This window comes from Etheostoma spectabile, chromosome 22, assembly GCF_008692095.1.
Source record: "Etheostoma spectabile isolate EspeVRDwgs_2016 chromosome 22, UIUC_Espe_1.0, whole genome shotgun sequence".
Lineage (NCBI taxonomy): Eukaryota > Metazoa > Chordata > Actinopteri > Perciformes > Percidae > Etheostoma > Etheostoma spectabile.
The window spans coordinates 21,378,015-21,402,295 of record NC_045754.1 but is presented as its reverse complement, the minus strand read 5'-3'; the positions used below and the strand labels follow the sequence as shown (position 1 = coordinate 21,402,295).

The window sequence follows — 24,281 nt, the reverse complement described above, 5'->3', positions numbered from 1 at the left end:
GTCGCTGTGTTTAAAGATTATAATTTGAATCGCTACTACACGACGAAGCACGACGAGGATAAATACCGGAATCTGTCTGATGAAGAGCAAGGGAGGAGTGTGAACAAGTTAAAAATAAATTGCAGTGATTCAATGATTGTTTTTGTTTTCTTATTTTAATTTCACATAGCTTAATATAATTATTTAAGGATTAAGAGTTTAAATAAAACCATCAAAAGCAATCTGCTTTTGTATAAAGTTAAGTTAGGTTAAATGAAATTATTATTATTATTATTGTTATTATTTATACATTATATCAAAAATAATATTGAGCAAAATTGAATTGAAATATTGTCGATGTGGCCCTCCAGCAGTGCTCGGGTTGCTCATCCGGCCCCCGGTAAAAATGAATCGCCCACCCCTGTCATAGATCAAGAAGCCGATGCTTTCTGTACAATTCAGTTTTATCAGTGAAGTGTATGAACTGCCATGTGGAGTGGATTCTCTGCCAAGAGAGGGACGGCTGACTCATAAGAACGGGTCTAGCGCCGGTTGAGTGAGCATCGGCAGGTCATCAGCATTACAACTTCCTTCTTATGTACGGATAAAATGTCTGTCTTGTCACTTCACTGCATTTTAATGAACTATGATAATCTGGTCATGGATCACATCTCTCGCTCACATCCAGGTGCAGTCTCACTCGCTCTTACCTAAAGAACGGAAATTAAAGTTACATCCAGTGGCCATAGGCGTCGAGTTCGGTCGGTAGCTATCACATTTTGTCAGAGTCATTTTGTACCATCCCTTTTTTGAAAACCTTGAGTTCAATTTAGTTAAAAAAAAATAAAGTTCACAACACATATAATTCTTGAGCAACAGATGCCAACCAAGCCACAAAAATCTCTATCCCCACGGGGCAGGCACAGACACAGCCGTTCTGCTGCTGCGCTGGCTACACACTTCTCTGTTCACAACACTGCAACAACTGCATGGATGCATATTGTTGTGAAGTGAGAGCAGTCAGCTCACGGTGTGGTACAGCGTTCATCTGTGCGACAGATATTTTTGCTTTTTCAATCTTGGTGAAATTTATAGTGCAGAACTTGCAGGAGTTGTGGAGTGTGTAGATATGTTCACTTGTACTGGGAATCAAATCAGAATATTGGCAAAAGGCATAGCCACACATTTAGCCCACTGAACTACAACACGTAGCCTATGGTAGGCCAGGCCTATTTTCCTTTCGTAGCTCCTCTCTCTGAGTCTGTCACGTCATGTCATGACATGGAAGCATGAATCAACGCTTTTTGAAAACTTTAGGCTTTCTTCTTCAGGAAACGGGCCGGACATCATCACCTTTTTGTACACATTTTTATTTGTTTACATTAGTGAGCTACAGGACAGCGTCTTTCAAAAAATTACCTGTGCAAAAGAGAAACAAAAAATGAATGCCTCATTGTACCCAGCACTTTTCAAACAAAACTGATGCCATGCCAGTACGGCATTGGTCTTCTTTTGTTAGTTTTTTTTTTAGCAGGCCCTTTTAAAACTGTAGTCAAATGTAGGAATAACCGCCCAGTCCTAGTTAGAGTTGATAGATAAAACTGAAGCTACAATTGGCAGAGGCCAAAATTGAACAACAGAAGATTCAAAAAACGTTGCTTGTTCTGTTGAGTCTGGAATTCTGCTGCGACTTTCAAAAAAATGAACAAAGACCAACCCAATACTAGCAAGGTGTACCTAATAATGTAGTCAGTGAGTGTATTTTGGTTTGTGTGGCAATAGTGTGTGTGTGCATGTTACTTTGGCATTACTTATGCTGGTACAATGAGGGCACACACACACACACACACACACACACACACACACACACACACACACACAGACACACACACAGTACACAACACAGGAAGCCGTAGAGAAACAGATTTAAGGTGAGCAGAGAAATAAAAGCACGTATGACATGCTTGTAGCAATGGTGCACCACAGAGACAGGGTAAATATTCATAAAGGTAGAAGAGACGATTAGCATTTAAGGAGAACCAATGCCTGCAATGTGTGTGTGTGTGTGTGTGTGTGTGTGTGTGTGTGTGTGTGTGTGTGTGTGTGTGTGTGTGTGTGTAATACCTGGTGTTAAAGTCACTACCAACTTAAATACTCATGTGAGATTAGTCAAAAAGTGTGTGTGCGCGCACTACAGGGCTGTTTGCATTTATATGTAGTTATGCTAATAGCTTGATGGGAAAAACACATGTGCTTAATAGAGCACTTGTGATTATTAGTTACATTACAGAGGATAGACACTGAAGTAGGCAGTCTGCTTTTAATGTTAGTTGGGAAGTTTGTTTGTTCGTGTCTATGTGGACCTTTTCCACTTTATATGTTAATTTGTGAAATTGTTTACCAGCCAATGTGTATCTAAACACTCGTGAGACCGAGGGCCTCTGTGCAGCAGCAGTGTGTGTGGATAAGTGTGTATGTTTGCATGGAGTCCTTTTCAGTCTCTGCTGGTTGACAGACTGTGTCAGAGGCTGCCTGGGAAATGATGTTTCCACCTGTGACACAGTCTAGTTCTCTCTCTTTCTTTCTTTCTCTCTGTCTCTCTCACTGTCCATTTTGCTTCCCTCTCACTTTAATGAGAATTGACATCTACCCTCCACTCTGTCATCTACATCCAGATTGCGGTCCAAGCCATGGGAATGGTAGTAGTCTACCCATATTAAGGTTGTGAAAGTGCCCCTAGGGGTCCATGTGGGGGAGTGATTTCTCTGTTTTAAAGTGCCCATTGTATAAAAAAAAAATCCCTTTTTCAGGGATTTGTAGGGTTATTTTGTGTCTCTGGTGCTTCCACACACATATAAACTTGGAAAAAAACTATCCATGCTGTTCTGAGTGAGATCCGGTTTCTGAATGTCCTCTGCCTTCAGTCTCCAGGTGAGCTGTTCAACATCTGCACGGCTTTCTACGTCACTAGCCGAGACGAGATGGCTAACCGTAGCATGCTAGCGCTAGCATGCTATCTAGTTCTCAACAGTGCTACAACACACAATAGTTCACCGTAACCTCCAAAAGAACTACTTCCTGTCCCTGTTCTGCAGGTATTCCACAAGTGGCCCTGGTCTAGAAGAAGTCTCCCAGCTAATCCAGTCTTGGACTGACCAAAGCTGGAGAAAGAGTTATCTAGCTGATGGGATCTTACCGAGCTACAGCACTTGTGCAACTCCCAACCTTTCATAGTATAGAAGTGATTTAATTCAAGTACAATTTATTTATAGTATCACATCATAACAAATGCTATCTTGAGGCACTTTACAGATAGAGTAGGTCTAGACCACACTCCATAATTTACAAAGCTCTAACACTTCTAGTTACTGCCCCAAGAGCAAGCATTTAGTGCAACAGTGGCGAGGAAAAACTTCCTTTTAGGAAGAAACCTCGGACAGACCCAGGCTCTTGGTAGGCGGTGAGATGTCTCACTCTGTAGATAAAACAGAGACCTAAACACACAGGGTGAAAACAGGATCTGCTGCCATGTGCGGTACAACAAAAATATGGTGTTGTTTGAAAATTAAACCATGTAAACCTGTTCTGGTACAACCTCAGGATACAATTTTAAACCTGAAAATGAGCAAAATATGGGCGCTTTAAGCTAACTTCTTTTTCTACTTGCTCAACTGTTGACCTTTGTGATCACACTTCCTGAAGCTATAAATAGAGATTCTGAATATGTTTTTCAGCACAGGGACCATGCAAGCAATCCTATTTCTTTCAACCAACAGGTCATTTTCAGAGTTTAAGCTATGCCAATATTTTCTCAATATTTGGGGGGAAAGAGTCTCTGAGGAAGGAGTGTGATAGGTGGAATTGGAATAGCACACATCCTTGCAAGGTTACTTTGTGATGATCTACAAATGGTAAAATACAAATATTCAGTATTAACCCAATAATTTAATGACTATGGGTTAACTTACTTGCAAACAGAATCCTATAATCAAATAAGTCGTACAAGCAACGTATTATTTAAAAACATTGCACCGTATTACTCATATCACAGTAGGCCATTGCCTGATTTGAACTGCACATGCACCCTTTCCTCCTGCAGATAGTAAACATAATGCAGGTGGTATGCAGGCCTGCTAAGATAACAGCGGTTGGTATGGTAATAACAGCATGTGCGCTGGTTTGCCTGGCTCTCACTGATGTTGTATCATTTTACCTTTCTGAATAGTTAAAAAAAAGAATTGTATGTGTCAGTCTGCTGTGGTCCAAGTAAGAAAAACGTGGCAAATATTAAGGATAAACACATTTTTGGTCAATATAATTGGCCACAGCAAATTAATGGCACAGAAAATGACATAACATTTTTTCACTTTAAATAGTCCCAAACTTACTAATAACAGGCCTTAATAAAAAAAAATGACAGTCTCAGACAGTGTGCATGTTATCCTAAAATCCAGAATTTACACTTGTTTGTTTGCTGCCTGATGAATTTTGCCTATAAAACCAGTTTTGTTTCTTGGTTGAAATGGAATGCGTCCTCTCGTGCGCACAGAACAACACCTGACCCAGAGTCAGCTGAGATTAAAACTAGTGCTGTCGAACGATTGAAATATTTAATTGCGATTAATCGCATTAATGTCAATGTTAACTCGCAATTAAACGCAACTAATCGCACTTTTTCGTCTGGTCTAAATGTTCCTTGATTTCTTCTTGTCCCATTATTTTTTCCCATTTTTATGCTCTTCTCAACATGGAAAAGAACAGCTTGCTTTGTGCAACTGTTTTTTTGTGGTGTGGTGTTGTAGTTTTTCTAACCCAACTAGTTGTTGAAGCAGCATGTGAATGAACTACAAAATTTGCTACGCCAAAAAGAACGTTAATCTCACGATAAAAAAACTGACGCCGTTAAAATGGGTTTGCATTAACGCCGTTAGTAACGCAGTAACTGACAGCACTAATAAAAAGCAACATTGCATGCAGAAACAGCTGCTGATTCTGAGGACAGAGATATGAGACAGACACATCAATAATTACATGTTGACACCAAAGTAAGTGGTAATCTTTTTTTCAGTTTTGCTCTGTTGACCAAGTCAAAAGCAGCCTCTATTCCTCAATTACATGGATCATGAAGTTATCCTTCCCTATGATTTTTGCCCAAGTTTCAGTTTTAACTATAGAAAATGAACTACATCTGTAAGTTGTTAGTTCTATACTTTAATACACACATGCACATAAGCAGGCAGCCCCCCCCCCCCCTCTACTTGAAATACGTTCCTGAGCGCATGACTGGCTTCTCTGGAGACTTTCTTAAATTCTAAGAACAATAAAACTCTCAAATCCTAATCATAGTACAATAACATTTACAAAACCACAGCTTAAGCTCTGTATAGTAATTATGTGGGGAAAACTGTAAACTTCTGTTCACACAGTACTGTGTAATTACATGAGCCTAACTGTCTTGTAATAAGTCATAACTGTAATTAAAGTTTAAGGAAATAGGGTTAATAAAGTGCAATAAAAAGGTACTAATGTGGTCTAATGTTGCATTTTAAGTGCTACAGTAATTTGATAGTAATTTTTTCACAGAAGTGGTAGGTTTGTTATGCTTTCCTTTACTTGTACAAGCAGCTACAGTAAATTAAAAGAAACACAACACAATGAAAAAAATAGCACGAGGATGCAGAGAGGTTTTGTTGTTGGGAGGAGGCACATTCTCAGTCTCTCTAAAATCATCATCTTCAAAGTCAAGATGCTTTGCTTCAGTCCTTTCCATGTAAGGGTTTACACTTGTGGTGCTTCTGCAAACTTCTCTTAAACAAGGGACGTTGTGTTTTGTGTTGGTTAGATGTTCAAGAAAACCATTGCGAATACTTTTAAAAGCTTTTTTGGCTTCTGAGGGATAAAGTTGACGGCACTGTCACTGCCCGATGTGAGTCGAGTGCAGATGTGAGTTCTGTAGGTCCATTTTTACTGTGTTGACATAACAGACGTCTCTTGTTAGCATCTTGTAGGCTAGTTCAGCCTCTACTCTAATCTAGAACTGACATCAGGGATGATGGCGTAAAAATGTGATGTCTTACGCTAAATAGTAAATTACTGCTATGTAATGTATCTCATTATTCTGTGGCTAAACAGATCTCCGTGACCTCATTGTAGCAAAGTGACGCATGCGCAACTCCCATCTGCACTGGACTTACATCGGGTAGTGACAGCACCTCGGTGAAGATTAGATAAACTACTTAGGGGACATTTTAATGAAAGGGAACCATGGTGATGGTGCAGTGAAGAGTTTCTAGATTCTTAGAAGACACAGAAAAGGCGTAGGTTTTGTTTCCAATATGGGACACACACACACACACACACACACACACACACACACACACACACACACACACACAATAGCCGGGGGGTCTGGATGTCCTCCCCCAGAAATTCTAAATCAACTAATTCATTTACTGCATTCTTCTGATTTGTATGCAGTCATGTGGGCCTTTCTGCATCAATTTATGGTGCAAATGTCATTATTTATGTAAAGGAAATAATGATTCTCCTGTATTGTTCAAAACCTTCTGCATATTCAAAATATCACACGTGTTTCGGGATGTTTTTTTTAAGGAATCATGTAGCCTACACCTCAACAACCAATCTGTTACAGAATGAGAACTTGTTAAAGCCAGAAGCACCAAAGTTTAAATCTACATAAATCTATCTTTATTTTCATGCTACTGTTCTTTAACCCCCCCCCCAATGAAACACAAATAGACACAGTCCTTGTTTTCCGTACAGGTTTTTTCGCCCCTTGAACAGTTGTTTTACCTCTTTCAGGGAGTGTGTTGTCTACACAATCCCCTGCATCCCCCCCCCCCAAATCTACGCCTACAACATACAGTATAGGCTTAATGCAGATAGTAGGAAAGCCAATGCCTTATCACTGAACATCGTTAATGATATGGGCTGATTTTTAAACTATCATTTCTTGATTGATTTTTACCGAATTTAGAACACCAACAAATGTTTTGTTTGTACAGTGTCAAAAGGGAAAGACTTGGACTGGGACTCCAGCTAGAGGGAGGGAACCGACATACCCTGCAACTGCACTTTATGAACTTGTGGGATGAAAACCAGGTGGAAACTAGGAACATTCCTCCTGCATCAGAGACGGATCTGCTTGTATTATTAGCTGCCACGATTATAAACTAAATGGTGTTTCTGACACTGGTCTACATTCTGTTCCTGGGAGAAAAAAAAACCTTCATCTACTTATTTATCAAGACTATTCTGCAAAGCTACTATAAACCAGCGTGTGTGTTATCTATTTTACTGTAAATCATTTAGACGTGGTCTTTCCTGTTTGGCTTTGGATTCAAACTAGTGAAGGAGGAGGCGGACACTGCAAAGGGAATTGATGTGATGGGTCAGGACCCAATGCTCAATGCAGATATGCAAAGTAATAACTTACAACCTTTATTTATATAGTGAAACCTGACTGAAGACACATGCTGGTTTCCATCCCCTCCCTGATTCCCAATCTCAATCACGCACCCTCTCACCCCACACACCTCCAGGACTTAACCCTTGTGTAGACTTCACCATGCAACTTTTTGTTTTCCTGGGTTAAAAATTAAAATGAAAACTTTTTTTAGCAGTTTCAGTCATCTTTTTTGAAATTTTTATCACTTTCCTCAACATTTCTTGTCACTTTTTGACATTTTTGTCTCTTTTTCCGATGTCCTTGCCGATTATTTTCGGTGCTTTTTTGACATTTTTGTTTTTGTTTTCAACCTTCTTTTGTCATTTTTTTTTAAATGCCAAAAAACAAGTATTGAGCGGATCATTTATTTTACTTATGAAGATTGTCAAATGGAACCATCCACTTTAATGTTTTGGACAATCTGGTTGAAAGAAACCCACATATCTGATTTGAAAATTGGTCAGATTCGACCCGAGGTTATCAGGAGGGTTAAGCAAGCAAACTCTTCTACATCTGGCAGACAAGAGGCCATATCATGTCCTTTACCACCTGGTCTGATTTCAACCAGCAACCAACTTCTACACACAAGCCACTTTCACTAAGCTCAATACTACCACCATCTAGCTCATGAAAAGAGAAGTAAAAGTATTAATAGCAATACTGTAACACTCTGTAATACAGCAGCAACAAATAAAACCTTGGATATTTGTACATTAGGAGTTTAACAAAGATCTAAAAGCATGAGGCTGTAATATTTATAACCCGTTTTATGATCATTTGAGGCCCGTAAAGCTCATGTGGTATAACAACGGTTCATAACAACAGGACAGCTCTGAGCACCTGAGAGAGAAGGCAAAACAGGCATATGTCTTCACACAGTAAAACGTGCAACAAAAAGAACCGTGTAGTCGCAAATACAGAGAACACACACACACCCATTAGATATTGGCTAGGGATGTCAGGAAAAAAAGAAAGTAGGTCAATTTATGTGTCTTGTGTGAGATGGGATTTCTGCCTCCAAAACAACCATTTATCTTGGGGGCCTACAAGTTAAAACACTAACACTAACACGCTATCATTCACTAGTATACCTGCTGAGGGGAAGACTGAAACAGAGGGAATTTTTAGAGGGACAGATAAGAATGTATTATTAAAATATTCTATGACGTAGAGGAGTAGATTATTAAAAAATGGGGTCTTTAATTGCTTGTTTATTTTAGTCAATTTTTAAGCTTACAATAACCACTACCAGATGCTAAAATGGCCTTTTGATTACCCCTACATTAATAGAATAAAGTTAGCCAGGATTAAATTAATTATACAAGCCAACTGGCTTGCCACTCTATGTTTAAAGAAAGTCAAACACAGTGTTGGTGCTGAAAAAAAAGAAAGAAATTAATAAAGGGGAAAGCAAGAGAAAAATAATAGTTAAATTCCACTGAGTGAAAAAAGGACATGAAGAGAAAGAACCTGAATTACAATCATGTTACAAGCCAGCCAGCCACTTTAGTGTTTTGTGTATGCACTGTATAGCTGTGGGCTTGGCAAGGCACCTCCCATGAGAAAGGAAGGCTGCATAATACTGGAGGCCAGAGGTGAGACTCTCACAGCTCTGCACAATACATATTCAATACGTACTGGGCCCTGGCTTTACTGTTGCAAGAGCTTAATTAAAAAGTAACAGTTCCAATACATTGGACCACATCCCCTGCTGGCTCAGTATGCCTTTACCGCTGTGTGTGTGTGTGTGTGTGTGTGTGTGTGTGTGTGTGTGTGTGTGTGTGTGTGTGTGTGTGTGGGTGTGTGTGCGTGTGTGTGTGTGTGTGTGTGTGGTATCTATTGGGATTTTGAGGGCACTTGAAAAAGGAAAATGAGAAACAGTAAAAGTCAGTCAGATAGAGGATACACACTTGGTGCGTTTAAGGAGCTATTAGCATTTGAGTGAAAGAGAATGTGTGTTTCTGCATGCGTGTGTATGTGTGTGTGTGTGTGTGTGGGGGGGAATATGTGTGTGTGTGTGTGAGACTTTGAGGATATGAATAATTCACTATAACCCTAGGCAGTGGTATATAGCACACTTTTGCATTGTGTGTGCACACGTCATGCACGCGTAAGTGTGTGTGGTTGTGTGTATGTCTGGAATGTGTATGTGCGTGTGTAAACAGTGTGTGAGGAGTGCTGTTCAGCCATATGCTGTGGACCTAATCCACTATGACAAACCTCTGACATACCATGAACAACAGGCATGCTGAGCAAATATACACATTCATAATAAATGAGAGAAAGAGTGCAAGAAATGGAGAGAAAGAGAGAGAGAGAAAGAGAGAGTGCAATAGAGTGAGAGAGAGAGAGAGTGCGTGCAATAGTGAGAGAGAGAAAGTAGAGAGTCTCCTGGGAAAAAGAAATAAAAATACTAAAGAAATGAATAAATAAACTGAGCATCTCTATTTGTGGCAGCCAGCATTTCATCTTTTAAAAAAAGTTATGTGGTTCTGCCACAGCCAGCCAATCGGAAACAAGAAGAACAACTTTTTGAACTAAAAAATTACACACAATAAATAGCAAAAAAGGAAGAGTTAATTATGAGCTGCGTTTATTGTAAAAGCAGTCCCGGACTTTGTCATTCAGAAGAAAATGAGGACATGATTGGATGTCTTGTCTTTACATTTTCATTCATACCTGAAGACTGCAATCACACAGGAAATGCCATGAGTAATTTTAGAGTAAGTTAATATACATTTAAGAATGAACAGCTATAACTATCTGTTTTAAAAGGCCACCTTTAAGTGACATCAATAGAAAAAGAAAGACAAGCACAGAGCTGTGCAGCAGTGCTGAAATCTCATTCTTGTTTTTTTTCTTGGTCGGTAAGGATTGCTTTGCTTAAGCGGTCGTGTCCCTAAGAGACTTAGTTCTGTGACAAGTTTGATGAGCCCAGGCTTAATATTTTATTATGAGGGTGCTCCAGTCGGGCTGCATTCTGTAGACGGAGTGGGACGTTGAAATCCCACAGGGGGGTTGGGGTTGGAGAGGTGGAGTTGCTGTAACTGACTTTTTTTACTCACAGTCTGACTGCTGCTGGGTCATCGATTATTTAAAACACACACGCGGCCACACACATGCTTTGCTATGTAGTGTATACTAAACACACAGTCACACAACTGCATATTTACCCAAACGTTACCGAGATTTTGGGATGCAAAATTGCATAACTTTCCCGTATCAAACTGTAGGCAACGACGTGCAATAAGTAAAAATGCATATATATGTATATATGTATATATACTGTATATAATAGGTATTTCTATTGCTTTTCACAAATTTCTGCAGAATCTTAAATCACTCTCACCACTCAGTGATACTCCAGAAATCCAATGACCAGCAGGAACCTTCCTAAACCTCCTGCACATTGTAACTGGAGATACAGAAAATGCCCAGCTTTCTTCACGTAGGACCTAAAGTCATTCTAAATAATTCAGCCGACTCCAAAGTAAAAGTAAAACCAACCCAATGCTCACCATTCATTCTGACCGGGCAGCTCGTGGATCCAGGGCACCGGGTATTCTCCCACGAAGCCCATGTCATCGTGGGAACTAGAGGATGATTGGTCGGAAAGGTGGACGGGTAGCAGGGGTGGCCTATCATCTTCGATCATCACTATGTCGTCCTGCGGCATGTTCACAGTGGGAGAGAGATGGTAGTTACCTAAGAGAGAGGGGGAAGATTAATTTCTTTTTCAATTATACAACACAACATGACATTAATGCTCAAGGTTTTTTTTTTTTTTAATTTGTGGTGTCTGATAAGTGTGACAAAATCAGACTGAGAAAATGTTTACACATGCTGAAGCAAAGTATGCACACACATTCCTCCACAGACACGTGTTGTGTTATCACAAACAATGTTATCTTACTTTAGTAATTACCAAGATAATGCTATAGACAGAGATAACTTTGGCCAAGATAATTGTACTATGGATTTTTCATATCAGGACATGCCCGGAGGATACCGACATTTCTTAAACAGCGTAAATCATTCTGCTTATGAGGTACAGTTAAACAAAGCTGCATGCATACACAGATGCTGCAGGCTTGTTACACTCATAAAAATACACAAACATGAACAGAACAGACCCAAATGACTGATTTAATGTCTAGTATCCAGAATCCAGTCTCTTGAAAGACAAAAGTTGTGGATCTGAATAGTTTTATCATTGTTCCTTCACTCTTCTCCAAGGACAAATATGAGCAGAAGAAGAGCTCCCCTGATCTGTATGCGGCCCTGCCTGGGCCTCCCTGCTGAGGACTTGTTTGAATCGCTCCTTGGCTGCTCCTCAGTCAAAGTCAATGGGGAATAGTTCTGCAGCAGTTGGCACTCAGCAACGAGGGCAGGAGAAGGGTTGTTCAGCGGCGTGAAAAGTGGCATTACAACGCAGAAGTGGAAGATTCACTCGCAAATTGATCAGTGCGTGACTTATGTTTGGACGTAGACACGTGAACACAAAAGTCAAGACAAGTGACGAGATCAACCTTTAAGCACACACCTGCTTGCTATTAGACATAGGTTTACTGAAATGTTGGACTTCCTATGGTCTTTGCTTTTGTTTCAATAATCGGAGGGCCGTTTTGCAAATGTAATAGCTTAGGAACAATTGTGTGTAATCACTGACAGCAGAGAACAATATTTACCCTGGCAGGATCCCAACATGAATCTTTGAGGCATTTAATTTCACTGGGGCCCGACAAATGATAAATGCATATTGTGGAAGGAACTCTGAAGACCAATCAACGCGGAAATGAGGTGTATAGTGTAGTTAAGTCATTTGAAGGGAAAATATGTAAGAAAAACAAGATACAAAACAAAACAGCTGTGCAGGGAAGAAAACCAAGCCCCCATCCCACACACACACACACACACACACACACACACGCACACCAAAAAAGCACCACTAGTCAAAGTCAAACACAAACCGAAAATCTAAATAGTAACCCTTAAAGCTTCAGTAGGTAACTTTTGTAAAAATGTATTTTTTACATATTTGTTAAAACTGTCACTATGTCCTGACAGTAGAATATGAGACAGATAATCTGTGAAAAAAATCAAGCTCCTGTGGCTCCTCTCTGTCCTCTTACTGCCACTAGCAGAAATACACCGCTCCCGGTCAGAAACAGCCAATCAGAGCAAGGAGGACTGTCTTAGCAGTGTCAATCACTCTCGTGTACGCGCCGCTCATACCCCTCCCCCGCACAGCGCGTGCCGTGTTCAAGCTCAAGATTGCCAGTGTGCTGCAGTTGTGCTAATCGCGGAGAAATAACTTTTCAGGAAAACTGCCAATTTCTCGAGTGACACCTGCTCAGAAAACAAAGACGGGCAAACAGAAGAAGACCGATGACAAAAAGCGAGCTTAAGAATTAAACCGAGCCCGAAATAAAGCGAGGGTCAACATCGAAGCGGCTTTTCAGAGGTGGAGGGAGCTACGCCTCCTAGAAGGATTCAACACGGATTCAGAGCTAGCGTTAGCCACATTTCTGCTTGACATGTAAGTATCCCTGCTTGATTTATTTCATTTTTTAAGAACTACACAACTAAGATATCGATGGTTACAGTACACTTTCAGTACACTGGTGATAGCGCAAATCTCAGTTTACTCTGTAGCTTGTTGCTAAGTCTAACAGTTAGCTTGTTAGCTTGTGGCACAGCAGGAATGTTGTAGCAGGTGAAGATTAACTTTACTTGCTAACTCCTTCACCCTCCGTATAAGCAATATTGTTTCGATACCTACAATTAGTAAGCCAAAATGTTTTTTTGTCAATCACAACAAATGTAGCTATGGTTAAACAACTTTAATTGTGCGCTGTCCCTGTCGAAGTTTGGCAATGCAGAATTCTACTTTTGATTATTTTTAAACACGTTTTCTTCCCCCTCAGGATGTAATTTGTAAATCAAATGTCTGACACAAATTCTTTGTGCTCCTTCAACAGGTCAGACATGGCCCCGGACACAGAGGCACGTGAAGGAATCGTCTTCAGTCCAAATCAAAATGTTCAGTATTTCCTTGTGCAGGAGTACTTTTCTGAAAAAGCTGATTTATTTTACCCATATGCAAAATAAAACCAAAGACATATTTCTAAGATGTTATTCCTTGGCTTATTGAGCTTCCTCACTGATTCATCATTCCTACTGAAAGTTTAGATCCAAAAGGTAATTCAGTAATGTATTGTGTAAAGTGCTACTTTTGTTGTCACAAATGAGCGATTACATAAAAAATCATTTTAAACCCTTTCATTGAAAATATTTACAAAACTTTTAATAGAAATATTTTAAATAAGCAATTTTTTTATATAAGCTATACCCTACTCAGAGTAAATCCCCTGTATTGTCCATGAGGATGTGGAAAGCATCGGTGGCCCTGCTTACTAGCCTGCGCGTTCACGGCAGGCCCCGCTGTGGGGGAGGAGCTGTGGAGGGGGGGCTGTAGCGCAGCAGAGAGCAAGGGGGAGGGACCTGTAAGGTGTGCTCGTTCAAATTTTTAGGCTAAGTCCACGTTTTCTCAGATCTCCCTACTGCAGCTTTAAGTGTTGCAGTGGATGCACTAAATAGTACCACCAAAATGCTATTTTACTTTGCAAGCCCGGTAAATAATACGTAATGCTAAAGAAAGGCAAGTTGCTTTATACCATGCATAGAAAACCTTCCCCAAAGCCTGTCCTGGTACAGTACTTACACATCTGTTAATTGATTCTTTTGAAATCCTTATCCCTTTGTCTATGGACAGCTCTTCTAAACCAGTTAAGATGGCTGCCAACACTGTCCAGGTGAAATGAAGGCCATTTCTCACTTGGGCAGCTTGACAGAGAACCATGGGTAATTGAATTCACCCTGTACTGTAAATCAGCAGGCCTGGAGTAATGACAGTGATCAATTCCAGGAAGTCGCTTAGACTAAGCTAGACCTATCACTTTCACAGCAGGCGGACCAACTAGCAAGAAGTTAAATTATAGCTGGGTATCAATAATCATTTATTTTTAATTATGTCTTCTTTATATCATTAGTTGTGACATGCACTTTTATTGTATCAAAAAAATACAATAGTTCCAGTTTGTCCTCCAAATCATCCAATGTACCAGTTTGTCTCGTTATTGTGGCCAGCTCTCAGGACAACTGATGATAAAGAGGCATTTACCATATCACAGTCTATGGTCAGAACTATGTGTGTAGTTTCAATAATAAGTATCAATAATGTGTACATGGTTTAGAGAATCTATATTCTATCTGTATTCTCTGTTCTGTTATGTACTCTATGCTCTGTTACTTCTATACAACAGGTTAGGTTTGTCCTCAGAGTCCTTGCACACTTATCAGTTCTCAAACACTCTTCCTTCCCTACTTCGTTGTCAGTGTCTCTACTTTACCGTCACTTTAGCAAAAGTGTGAGAGTGTCAATAACTGATGCCCTGCAGCTGTGTGTCCACAGGGGCCATTCTCAAACCAGCCTTTACTTTGCCTTAGCCGCTGAGTGGCGTTACCATTTCGGTTGCATCAGCGACACTGAGAATTTCAATACAGAAGCCACCTGAGAAAGACATGCCGTATAGTGGTAATGTAAAAGAAGCTCTGTAAAAGCTTTTGAGTGTGTTTCAAGTACACCACACCTATGGACACCATTTATATTCCCAATATGCACTCTTAAAGACAATACATAACTCATAATCACCTTACATTCACTCGTGTCAGCAGACCACTTTTGCTAACAGAGGACACTGTTTTAATTAGTAACTCGGCAAGCTTCCCTCTCCCAGCTTGATTAAATATTTCCAGTCAGGACCTCTTGACACAAGTAGCCAGCTCTGCAGATGAAGAGTTGTTAAAGTCATCCCACTTCCCTCTTTGCTAAGTAGCTGTAGGACATACACACACTCACTCAAAGAATGGCTAGTGGACAGGTATAGCTGGGGCCAGGCTGATGATTTGAAAGGTGATAATAATTAGAGAAACTGCAGCACTTGCTTTTCTTCAGCTGTCAGCATAACAAGCATAGAGGGAAATCACCCAACCATCGACCCCCAATACAATGAATTACACCACACTAAAGTAGATTTGAACAGAGGTAGACCAAAAGAAAATAAGTTCTTAGGGGCAGTATGTTTGTTGTGTTGGGTTTACTGACTGACACAGATAACAAGCAAAAGGCAGAGTGGGGGAAAATCTGGAGAGACAGCCCCTTCAGTGGTGTTTTGGCGCACTGGGGTGCTTATGGAGCTGCTCACTCACTGTTTTAAACACAATCGTCTTTTACCAGCTCCTCACAGTCGGTGACAAGTGGAAAAAAGAGCAGGTGACCGTACCAGCAGAGACAGTTTGCATCCTTTTCGTCAGCCAGATTGACGGACGTGTATATGTGTGTGTTTGCACCACAACTAGATGGGGACTGAGGCAGTTGGAAGTCAAGGTTGTTCATTATGGAGAGATGATTCAGAATGCAAACAAGTGCTGATGAAATAAGGAGAGAAGACATTCTCAGTGTCTTTATAGTCTTTTTTTAGGTGCTCTGAGTGTTGTTTCTGTTGTTTACATCATTTTGCTCAGGGAAGGTCAGGCTAAATGGTGAAAGGACAGCATTTATATATGTAAATGGACTGTTCTTATATAGCGCTTGTCTAGTCTTAACGACTACTCAAAGCTCTTTTACATAGTACAGGAACCAATCACCATTCACGCATTCACTCTGGCCGAGGCTGCCGTACAAGGTGCCACCTGCTCATCAGATAAACACACACATTTACACTCCGATGGCGCAGCATCGGGGCAACTCAGGGTTCAGAACCATGACCAGCTGATTAGTGGATGGCCGCTCTACCTCCTCAGCTACAGCTGCTCTGAAGCAACATTTACGTCTTAGTTCCCCTGCCTAATGGCACTAGCATCTAAACCTGTGAGTACTGTGAATGAGGTGATTCATTCCACCAAATCCCAGGACCGCTATCTCGGCCACAATCAAACCGCTGTTATTCAGCCTGTGATGACCTCTACAATCCTTAAACATTGGAGCCTTTCACTCAGTTTGTGGAATGAGGCAAAAAATAAACTAAAACATAAATATCTCAATGCCATCACAAATGACTCAGCAGTCAGTGTAGATAACATCACACGGGGGATGAAAAAATTCTCCAATTGTAAGTAATGGTTCACAGAAGCTGGCTCTTTCACAAAAGGACCATTTGGTATTTGTTAAAGAGCTTCTGATTCATGCCTACCATACATGCAGCCAGGAAAAGAGTTATCTGGCAACATGTGCCACTGTGGCCTTTGTCACACTGTAATTAAAGATAGCTTCTCATGAGTCATGCTGACAGAAGCAGACGCATACTACCCACCACCTCAGCTCCCACCATTACAGTCACCATCCATCCTGATAAAAACAAACACAAGTTGTTGGGTGGGGCTTACCATGAGGCATAATATTGTATTGTGAAGGCAAAACAGGATCACAGTACAGTGGCTGTTCATTTCAATGCCATTTTATTGTAACATAGGTTCGTGTAACACGTGTTCGACTAAGACCTGTGGCCCTTTGCTGCATATCATTCCCCCCCCTCTCCCCTTTCATTTCTTCAGCTGTCAAAATAACGGCCGAAAATACCCAAAAAATAATCTTAGAAAGGAAGTTTGTTTCAGTTCATGCTTGAGTGAACTGAGCTGTACACATGTAGACAGCCACATTATAGTCATGCCATCCTATCTGTCCACCCACTGCATATCATCTTTTATATAAGAACATAAAAAAAAAGGTAAATGTGCAAAGGAAATCTTCCAGTAAAAGCAGCCTGTCCTTATGCCATACACTTGACAAGTTTGCAGCAGCACCCTCTTAAATAGTACAATCAGTATATAGCTAAAGTCACAGTTCCACCACTGTACTGAAGCACACTCAGCCCTCTGGCCAGTGATGTTCGACATGGGGAAGTTATGCCATGGTATGGGAGCAGATATGTTCTTTCTCAGACACAGACACAGATGAGCTCTCTGGCTAGAGAGGCCACCTGGCTGCATCTATCCAAACGGACCAGAACTCTTCTCTTTCTCTGCCCTCTGACAAAGCATTGCCCGTTGAAACATTGAGCTGTAAGGTGAGAGGTCACACTAATAGCCCCACTCCATCTTCCTTCTCCTACACAATTTCCACCATTTCTGTCCATCACATAGTCTTACACTTTCTCTCTGTCTCGTCCTCCCTTCCTCAGTGACACTTTGGCCAATTGATCTGAATGAAGGAGAGAGCATTACTTGATCCATGCTGCAACAGCTATCAGGCCCATTCACAGATTGCAGCCGGTAATCATCCTAAGTACACACCGGTAGCAACCAAAGCCTTATTATCACCAGGGGATATCAGTGCCATTTTCTAAAGGCGCTTTCACATCTGTAGTTTGGGTCATTTGGTTCAGACCAAGAGAAAAAAAAAAAGATATACATTGTTGCCTTTAAGTTCTGGTGCGGTTCGTGTTCAAACTGACTTTTCACAAGTGAATCAAGAGCAGTATACATTAAGTTATACAAACTGACAAGTAACTCACTGATTGGACAGTTTTGGTAATCCTGCATCCTGCATCATCAGGACCCACGAGGGGAAACGAATGTCTTGTGACTGACAGGATAGTAATGTTCTCTGGTGTGACAAAGAGCGCACGATGATTATGAGCATTATTAGTATTATGACACGGCAAATCAACCAAATGATCTGCACAGTAACAGGTTGTGACAACACAAAAAATAGGTTATTCAGAAATATTACAGATCTTATTAAGGTGGGATCTATTTCACACACTTAATGACCTGCCAATGTACACACAGGGTACAAGCAAATATTGCTCCCTGAATGGTTTACATGAATCGGAACATGGATTTCTTAGCAGACTGAGACCCACCTTTACAAGATTTCTCAGCCCTGTTGTTTGATCCACACCAGGGTTTCATTGGCAGCTTTTACACCCACCCAAAGCAACTGGACAAATGCACCAGAGTTTGTTTTAACCAAACCAAACAGAACAATAATGGTGTTTCACCATGTTACATGAGGGATCCCCTCGTCATCGCAATTGATCAGAACATATAGTCGATTGGCTTCATGATAGTGTCTCTTAACTCTCTTGTAGAGAAACACAACGTTGAGATTCAGATGTCTAGGATTTGAATAGGGACACCAAATAGTGAGATTTGCGGAGACATGTGGAGTCAATCTGTGGTTCCATGGACCCAGGAACAGAGAACTCATGTGGCCAGTCATAAGCAGTTCTTAGTGAGTCTTGGGCTAGGAGATGGTTTCACGGCCGTTCCTATGATTCCATATTGACTAAATGTGACTATGTGTTGAACAACTGATTTGGTGACAGCTAAATTCAAAATATTTCCACACAATGTATGGAAGTCAATAAAGTGGTCAAGATGCTGTTGCTACTGACATAGGTGATCTTTTTTACAGCGTCAACCTAACCACTTCTCTGGCATATATTACCTTAATGAGGCAAAACGGGTTTCCTATTCCAGAGGTCAACCCATCCACAGTGTAGGCTCTTATTTAGACTTTAAATGCTATATCAGGGAATATGTTTTCTGACCTCCTCAACCTTTTCACACAAGCACCAGCTACACTAACTGTAAACCTGGGGTGAGCATCCATACACTGAAGACAAATATATACTGTGTACTGGATCCATGTTTTTCTTGTGTAACTTAAAGCTAGAATTAAATATAAATCAAGTCATCCACTAGCAGTGAGTAAAAAAGAAGAAACACAGTTGTAAAACGAATGCAAGAAACAGAAAAACATTTATTATATAAAATGGAAGCTATTGTAGTGTATGCCCCAATAGCAAAATAGATGTCTGGAAAATCAAAAGCCTGATGCTTCGCCATGAATCTGTCATATCACAATATTACAATAAGTAGCTTTTAAATATAGCATTGCTGAGCTGCACACCCACACTGCTGTTTTCCCTCTGGTTAATTAGACTTCAGCTCATGTAGAGGTTGGGCGGAGCTATACTGATGTAAGGTCACCAAAACTTCATTAGCAAATAAGAATGACAATGGAGACATTTCTCTCAACTTATGCTACATTTACATATGCCTTTCACCCTCTCCGTTTTCAAAAATAACATTGTGCACACTTGTCAGTTTTCGGAAAAGTGTTAGTTTACAAAAACCTGTGTATATAAACCGTCAAGAGCAAGCCAAACCTGTAGGTGTAACAGCAGTGTAACGAGAAGCTCAAGCCCACGTTAGCCAATCAGAAACCCGAAAATAACAATGAATAAGCAATGAATCAACAAAGATGGGGACAGGATCATACTGTGCGTGCAAACAAAGTTTACCAAAATCTCCACTCCTGGCCGGAGCTTTTAGAAATAATCATTTTCAGAGGCAATTTCTCCATTTTCATGTAAACAAAGGACACAAACAACGGGAAATGTCTAAGTTTAAAAAAAAAAAAAGCATGTACGGGTGAACAGGGTCCTTCTACCCATGAAAGTGCCATGGAACGGCAGTCAAACCCGTAACTTACTACCTGTGAACTCGTACCAGATCGTCGCACTCCCAGTTACAGTTTGGACGTCACACACACATAAACAACAATGTCGACCCCTGTTGATTCTGTACAGACGCCAATGATTAACGGTGAGAAATGGAAATAAATAGACATAAATAGGCAACATAAAGTAATTCCGCATATGGTAATCAAAACAATACACCTACCACTGTGTACTACTACAGGTTATGTTTATCAAATGAAGCCCAAAATATGTCGCCAACTAGAAATCGGTAGTATCAGCTAACGCTAGCTAACGTCAACTGTAGGTAGCTGCTAGCTTGCTAACGCTAATGCTAGCTAGAAGGGTTTGTGGTGACTTTGCCTGAAATGTTATTAAGTTGTGAGTCGTGACTTGAAGTCGTACACACCCGCACGGTCTAATTAGACAAGTGAAAACACCTGTGTAGCTGGACCATGTGGCCCTAAATTGAAATCATGTACTTACATAACTGTACTTCAAAAAGTGACATTATTTAATAGTTCTACAATCTTTTTTGTATTTCAATTCTTGTGTCCCTCAGATGGAAACCATTTAATCTCTGCATTCTGAATCCCATGGAGCTGCTTCAGTTTCAGGTTCCTGCTAGTACGCATGCTGTCACACTGTCATGACTTACTGGGACACTTGAATGGAATATAGCCATTGCTAATGTTATTAGTAACACCTGTGCTTTCCCTACTGTGAGCATGTCGAAATGTCTGCTGTGAAAAAGGACTATTTAATGAATATAAGCATTACAATTTAAATTTTTAACAATATCTTCTAAATTGTAAATTGTTACATTATTTAAGTTTACATATATTAAACATACTGTACGTATGGCAACTACACCCATATTTGGTAAAATGAACACAGTTAATATGTACACTAAATCACAAGAAAAGGGAAAGTTCCAGTGTAACACCATTTATGTCACCGTCATTTTGTCACTAAAGCATGCTAATAGCACTCTCAAGCAGTCTGGACACTAAATTAAGGGAGGTCACTTTGCTTCAACTCCTGCACTGATGGCTGAGCATACAGAAAGGATGAATCTGCAGACTGTGAAAAACTGGAGGTGAGGGGACGGCAGGGTCAAGTCTTGGGAAGACAGTCCCACTTAAACACATTTAGGGAAGACTTTAGTGTGTGGGATAGCCAGAGGCTTGTGTATTTGTATTAGTCTGTGTGTGTTTGCTCTTCTCCTTTAATCCTTTTAGTGAATAAATGTCCTCAAATGTTAAACAAAAAATCACCCAAAGTGACAGAACTTTGCTATTACAGGATTTTGCACAATCACCTGCATTACATCCTATGAACACCTGCTTTCCAACACCAGCATGAGTCCGCTTGCCTGATTCCCACTTCCGGCCACCCCTTCCTTTCCCCCTCACTCCTGTGGCTGTCCTAGGTGTGCATTGAGACTCGGGCACACAGCCAAACAGCCACATCCACTGAAAGCGTCCATACAAAGGCCTCAATTTTCACCCCAGCGTGTGGACCCTGCATCCAGCAGCACTTTTCAATTAGACAGAACGGAAGGCAAAGCCGGGTGTGATGCGAACAACCTTTCATTAAACCTCGGCGGTCGCTTTCATATTGTGCGCATGCAGGAGATTACTTCAGTTACATATTTCCTTCCCTTTAATTCACATTTTCTGTATTCTCAATCCTGTAACCCCAAGGGCAAAAAGTGGATGGGGATAGAAGGAAATCAGGACAAAAAAAGAAAAAGTGTCAGGAATTCTATTTATTTGAGCAGGGAGTCAAGCAGAACGTATGATCACCACCTGCTAGCTGTGGATTCAGCCCCTAGCCATGATGCCATGATGCATGGTGTGTGCATGTGAGAAGCTAAAGCTGACAATATCACAGCATTGTATGGTTTACTAAGGCAAACAGGGAATGGGATTACCGCTGACTGTTGATTAAGTGAACGTGTGAGCATCCCCCCCCGCCCACACACACACACACACACACACACACACACACACACAGTAAATGTCAGTCCAACACAACAGTGAAGAACAAGGCAAAGTACCCTTACAATCAATGTGATGGCACTATACCAGCTTAATAGCACCTGTTTTCTTCCTGTTTCATTTGGTGCTTTTCTTTGCTGTTGCCATGGTAATCATAATTCCTATAATTTATCCAATTGCACCTATCCCCTTGGAGATCCAATACCTGTTCTTTCTGTTTCAGAAGAAAGGCAGCAAGCTACCTGTGACTGCTGGGAGTAGACAACATGGTCCAGTTTGTAATCAATACCTGTGTGAGGCGAGATAAGGCATCCATAGGACATTGTTGCTGTTTTCAACCGAAATTAGAGAACATAGCAATAACAATCATAGGTTGGCAGAAATATGTACTTTACAATTTCACTGTATTGACTTGCTGCCAACTCATATAACTCATAATCAAAGTCAGATCTTAATTCGAAGCAGCAAAACCATTCCATCCCATTTACCTCTGTGCCTTGGCCCACTTACTGCAGCATAGGCAGCATAATGGAAAGCGGAGCTGATTTGGTTAGAGAATTCCTCCGCTGTCTTTTGAGACGTAAAATGCCTCCGAATTTTGTCAGTAATCACTATTTGCTCTGAAGAGAAATGTATGGCTCATAGCAGTGGAAACTGAGCCTAAGCTGATCGAGAGGTTGTACGTAAGTGTGCCTCTGTGTGTGTGTGGTGTGTGTGTGTGTGTGTGTGTGTGTGTGTGTGTGTGTGTGTGTGTGTGTGTGTGTGTGTGTGTGTGTGCGTACATGCAATAAACTGTGTATGTCGCGCTGTATCTGTGCCCTAACCTATCCCAAACTCCACGTGTCTGGCCTTCGTGATTCGGTAACTTAGCAGGTCTAGATCCACTTGGCATGGAGCTGTCAGTCAAGCCCTGGTAGCTGTGTGCTTCCTGACCTTGCCGAGCCGTTCTCAGCATCTGTCCTCTAGCCATTACTGTCACATCTCACACGCCAGGCGATATGTCTAAGCCCATCTGAAATAACATATAGAGGAAGATAGAGAGTGGAAACAGCTCCTGTCTTTCTAGCGGCAGAAATGTACTATCCACACAGAAAGATACATTGTATAGTGTCTTACTAAGTGATGAGACAGCAAGAGAAATGTTATGTTGTTGTGCTTTGTCTCCATGTCTGCTTATGTATATTGTCTTAATTTAAAATATAGTTTGTAGTAGACTGACATTTTGGTTAGAAATGGAGATGGAAAAAAAGAATCCACATTAGATAGATATGAATGAGTAAGATATGTCAGGAGTACTGATGCTGTTTGCTTACATTTAGTCGAGGTTAACTAGATCTTAGCTCTGCATTGTCAGTGAGATGAAAAGTCATTGCCACTTGATTTGGGAGCAGAAGACAGAGAGACCTTCCTCTTATTTAGCTACTGTGCTTGGATGCATTCTAGGAACAAAACAGAAACCATCTTCTGCATTTTCAGTAAACATTTAAGAGGATAGAAGGAGGATCAGATATGCAGTAATAGCAAAAAGCTCAAATTTGACCTACCCTTGGAAGCAAAACATTCCTGCTTCTACATCTCAGGTGCTGTATTTTACCTCAGTGCGGCAGTATTGTGTTGCTGTAATGAATATAAACTCTTCTCTGACTGCATCAGACATTTAAACAACAGGGTTGTGTCAATTTAAAAAGATGAAGACCTGTCAGAATGTACGCACAGGTTAATTAGGGAATGACTCAGAGACAGCCTCAAGACAGAAAAGAAAAGGAACTTTCTCGCTGCGAGACAAGCCAAGCCAAAGATCTGAGACTCTGCCGAGCTCCGGCTGCTTTAGCAGCCACTCCGCCCCCAGCCCTAAAACTTTTCCACTTGGCGCATTTGACACCCACTCCGCAGGATGGGATGAGTGCTGGGCGCCCTTGAAGTTTCAATGACAAGAAACTTTTCCATCAGCACACCCACAGTTGCTGCTTATGATCACAGCGGCTTTCTAAAAAGCCTGGGTCGGAAAAGCCAGTGGAATAAATAAGCCAAACTGAGAGGAAAACCAAACCAATTTGAGAACATTTGATTCAGGATGGAGGAAAAAGTCTCGATGAAAGGGTAATAAAAATGAAGAGGCAAGAGACAGACAGGGGGATAGAGAGTGTCAGGGGCAAGCCCTATTGATCTGGAGGCTTAATTAACCATCAGATGCCTCTGACACAGCCTCTGATCTTCTATGATCAGTGGCAGAGTGGCACCATTCTGGGGGAGATGGTGGGGAGGGGATAGGAGGGAAACAGG

At 40.9% G+C, this 24,281-nt stretch overlaps 1 protein-coding gene across 1 annotated transcript in view; it reads right to left on the bottom strand.

Annotated features, from left to right (window-relative positions):
* LOC116672026 (partitioning defective 3 homolog) overlaps positions 1–24,281 on the bottom strand; it is a 398,621-nt gene that overhangs the window by 139,935 nt on the left and 234,405 nt on the right. Inside the window, 1 exon segment of the mRNA XM_032503572.1 lies at positions 10,966–11,152. Coding sequence (XP_032359463.1) covers positions 10,966–11,152 — 187 coding nt within the window.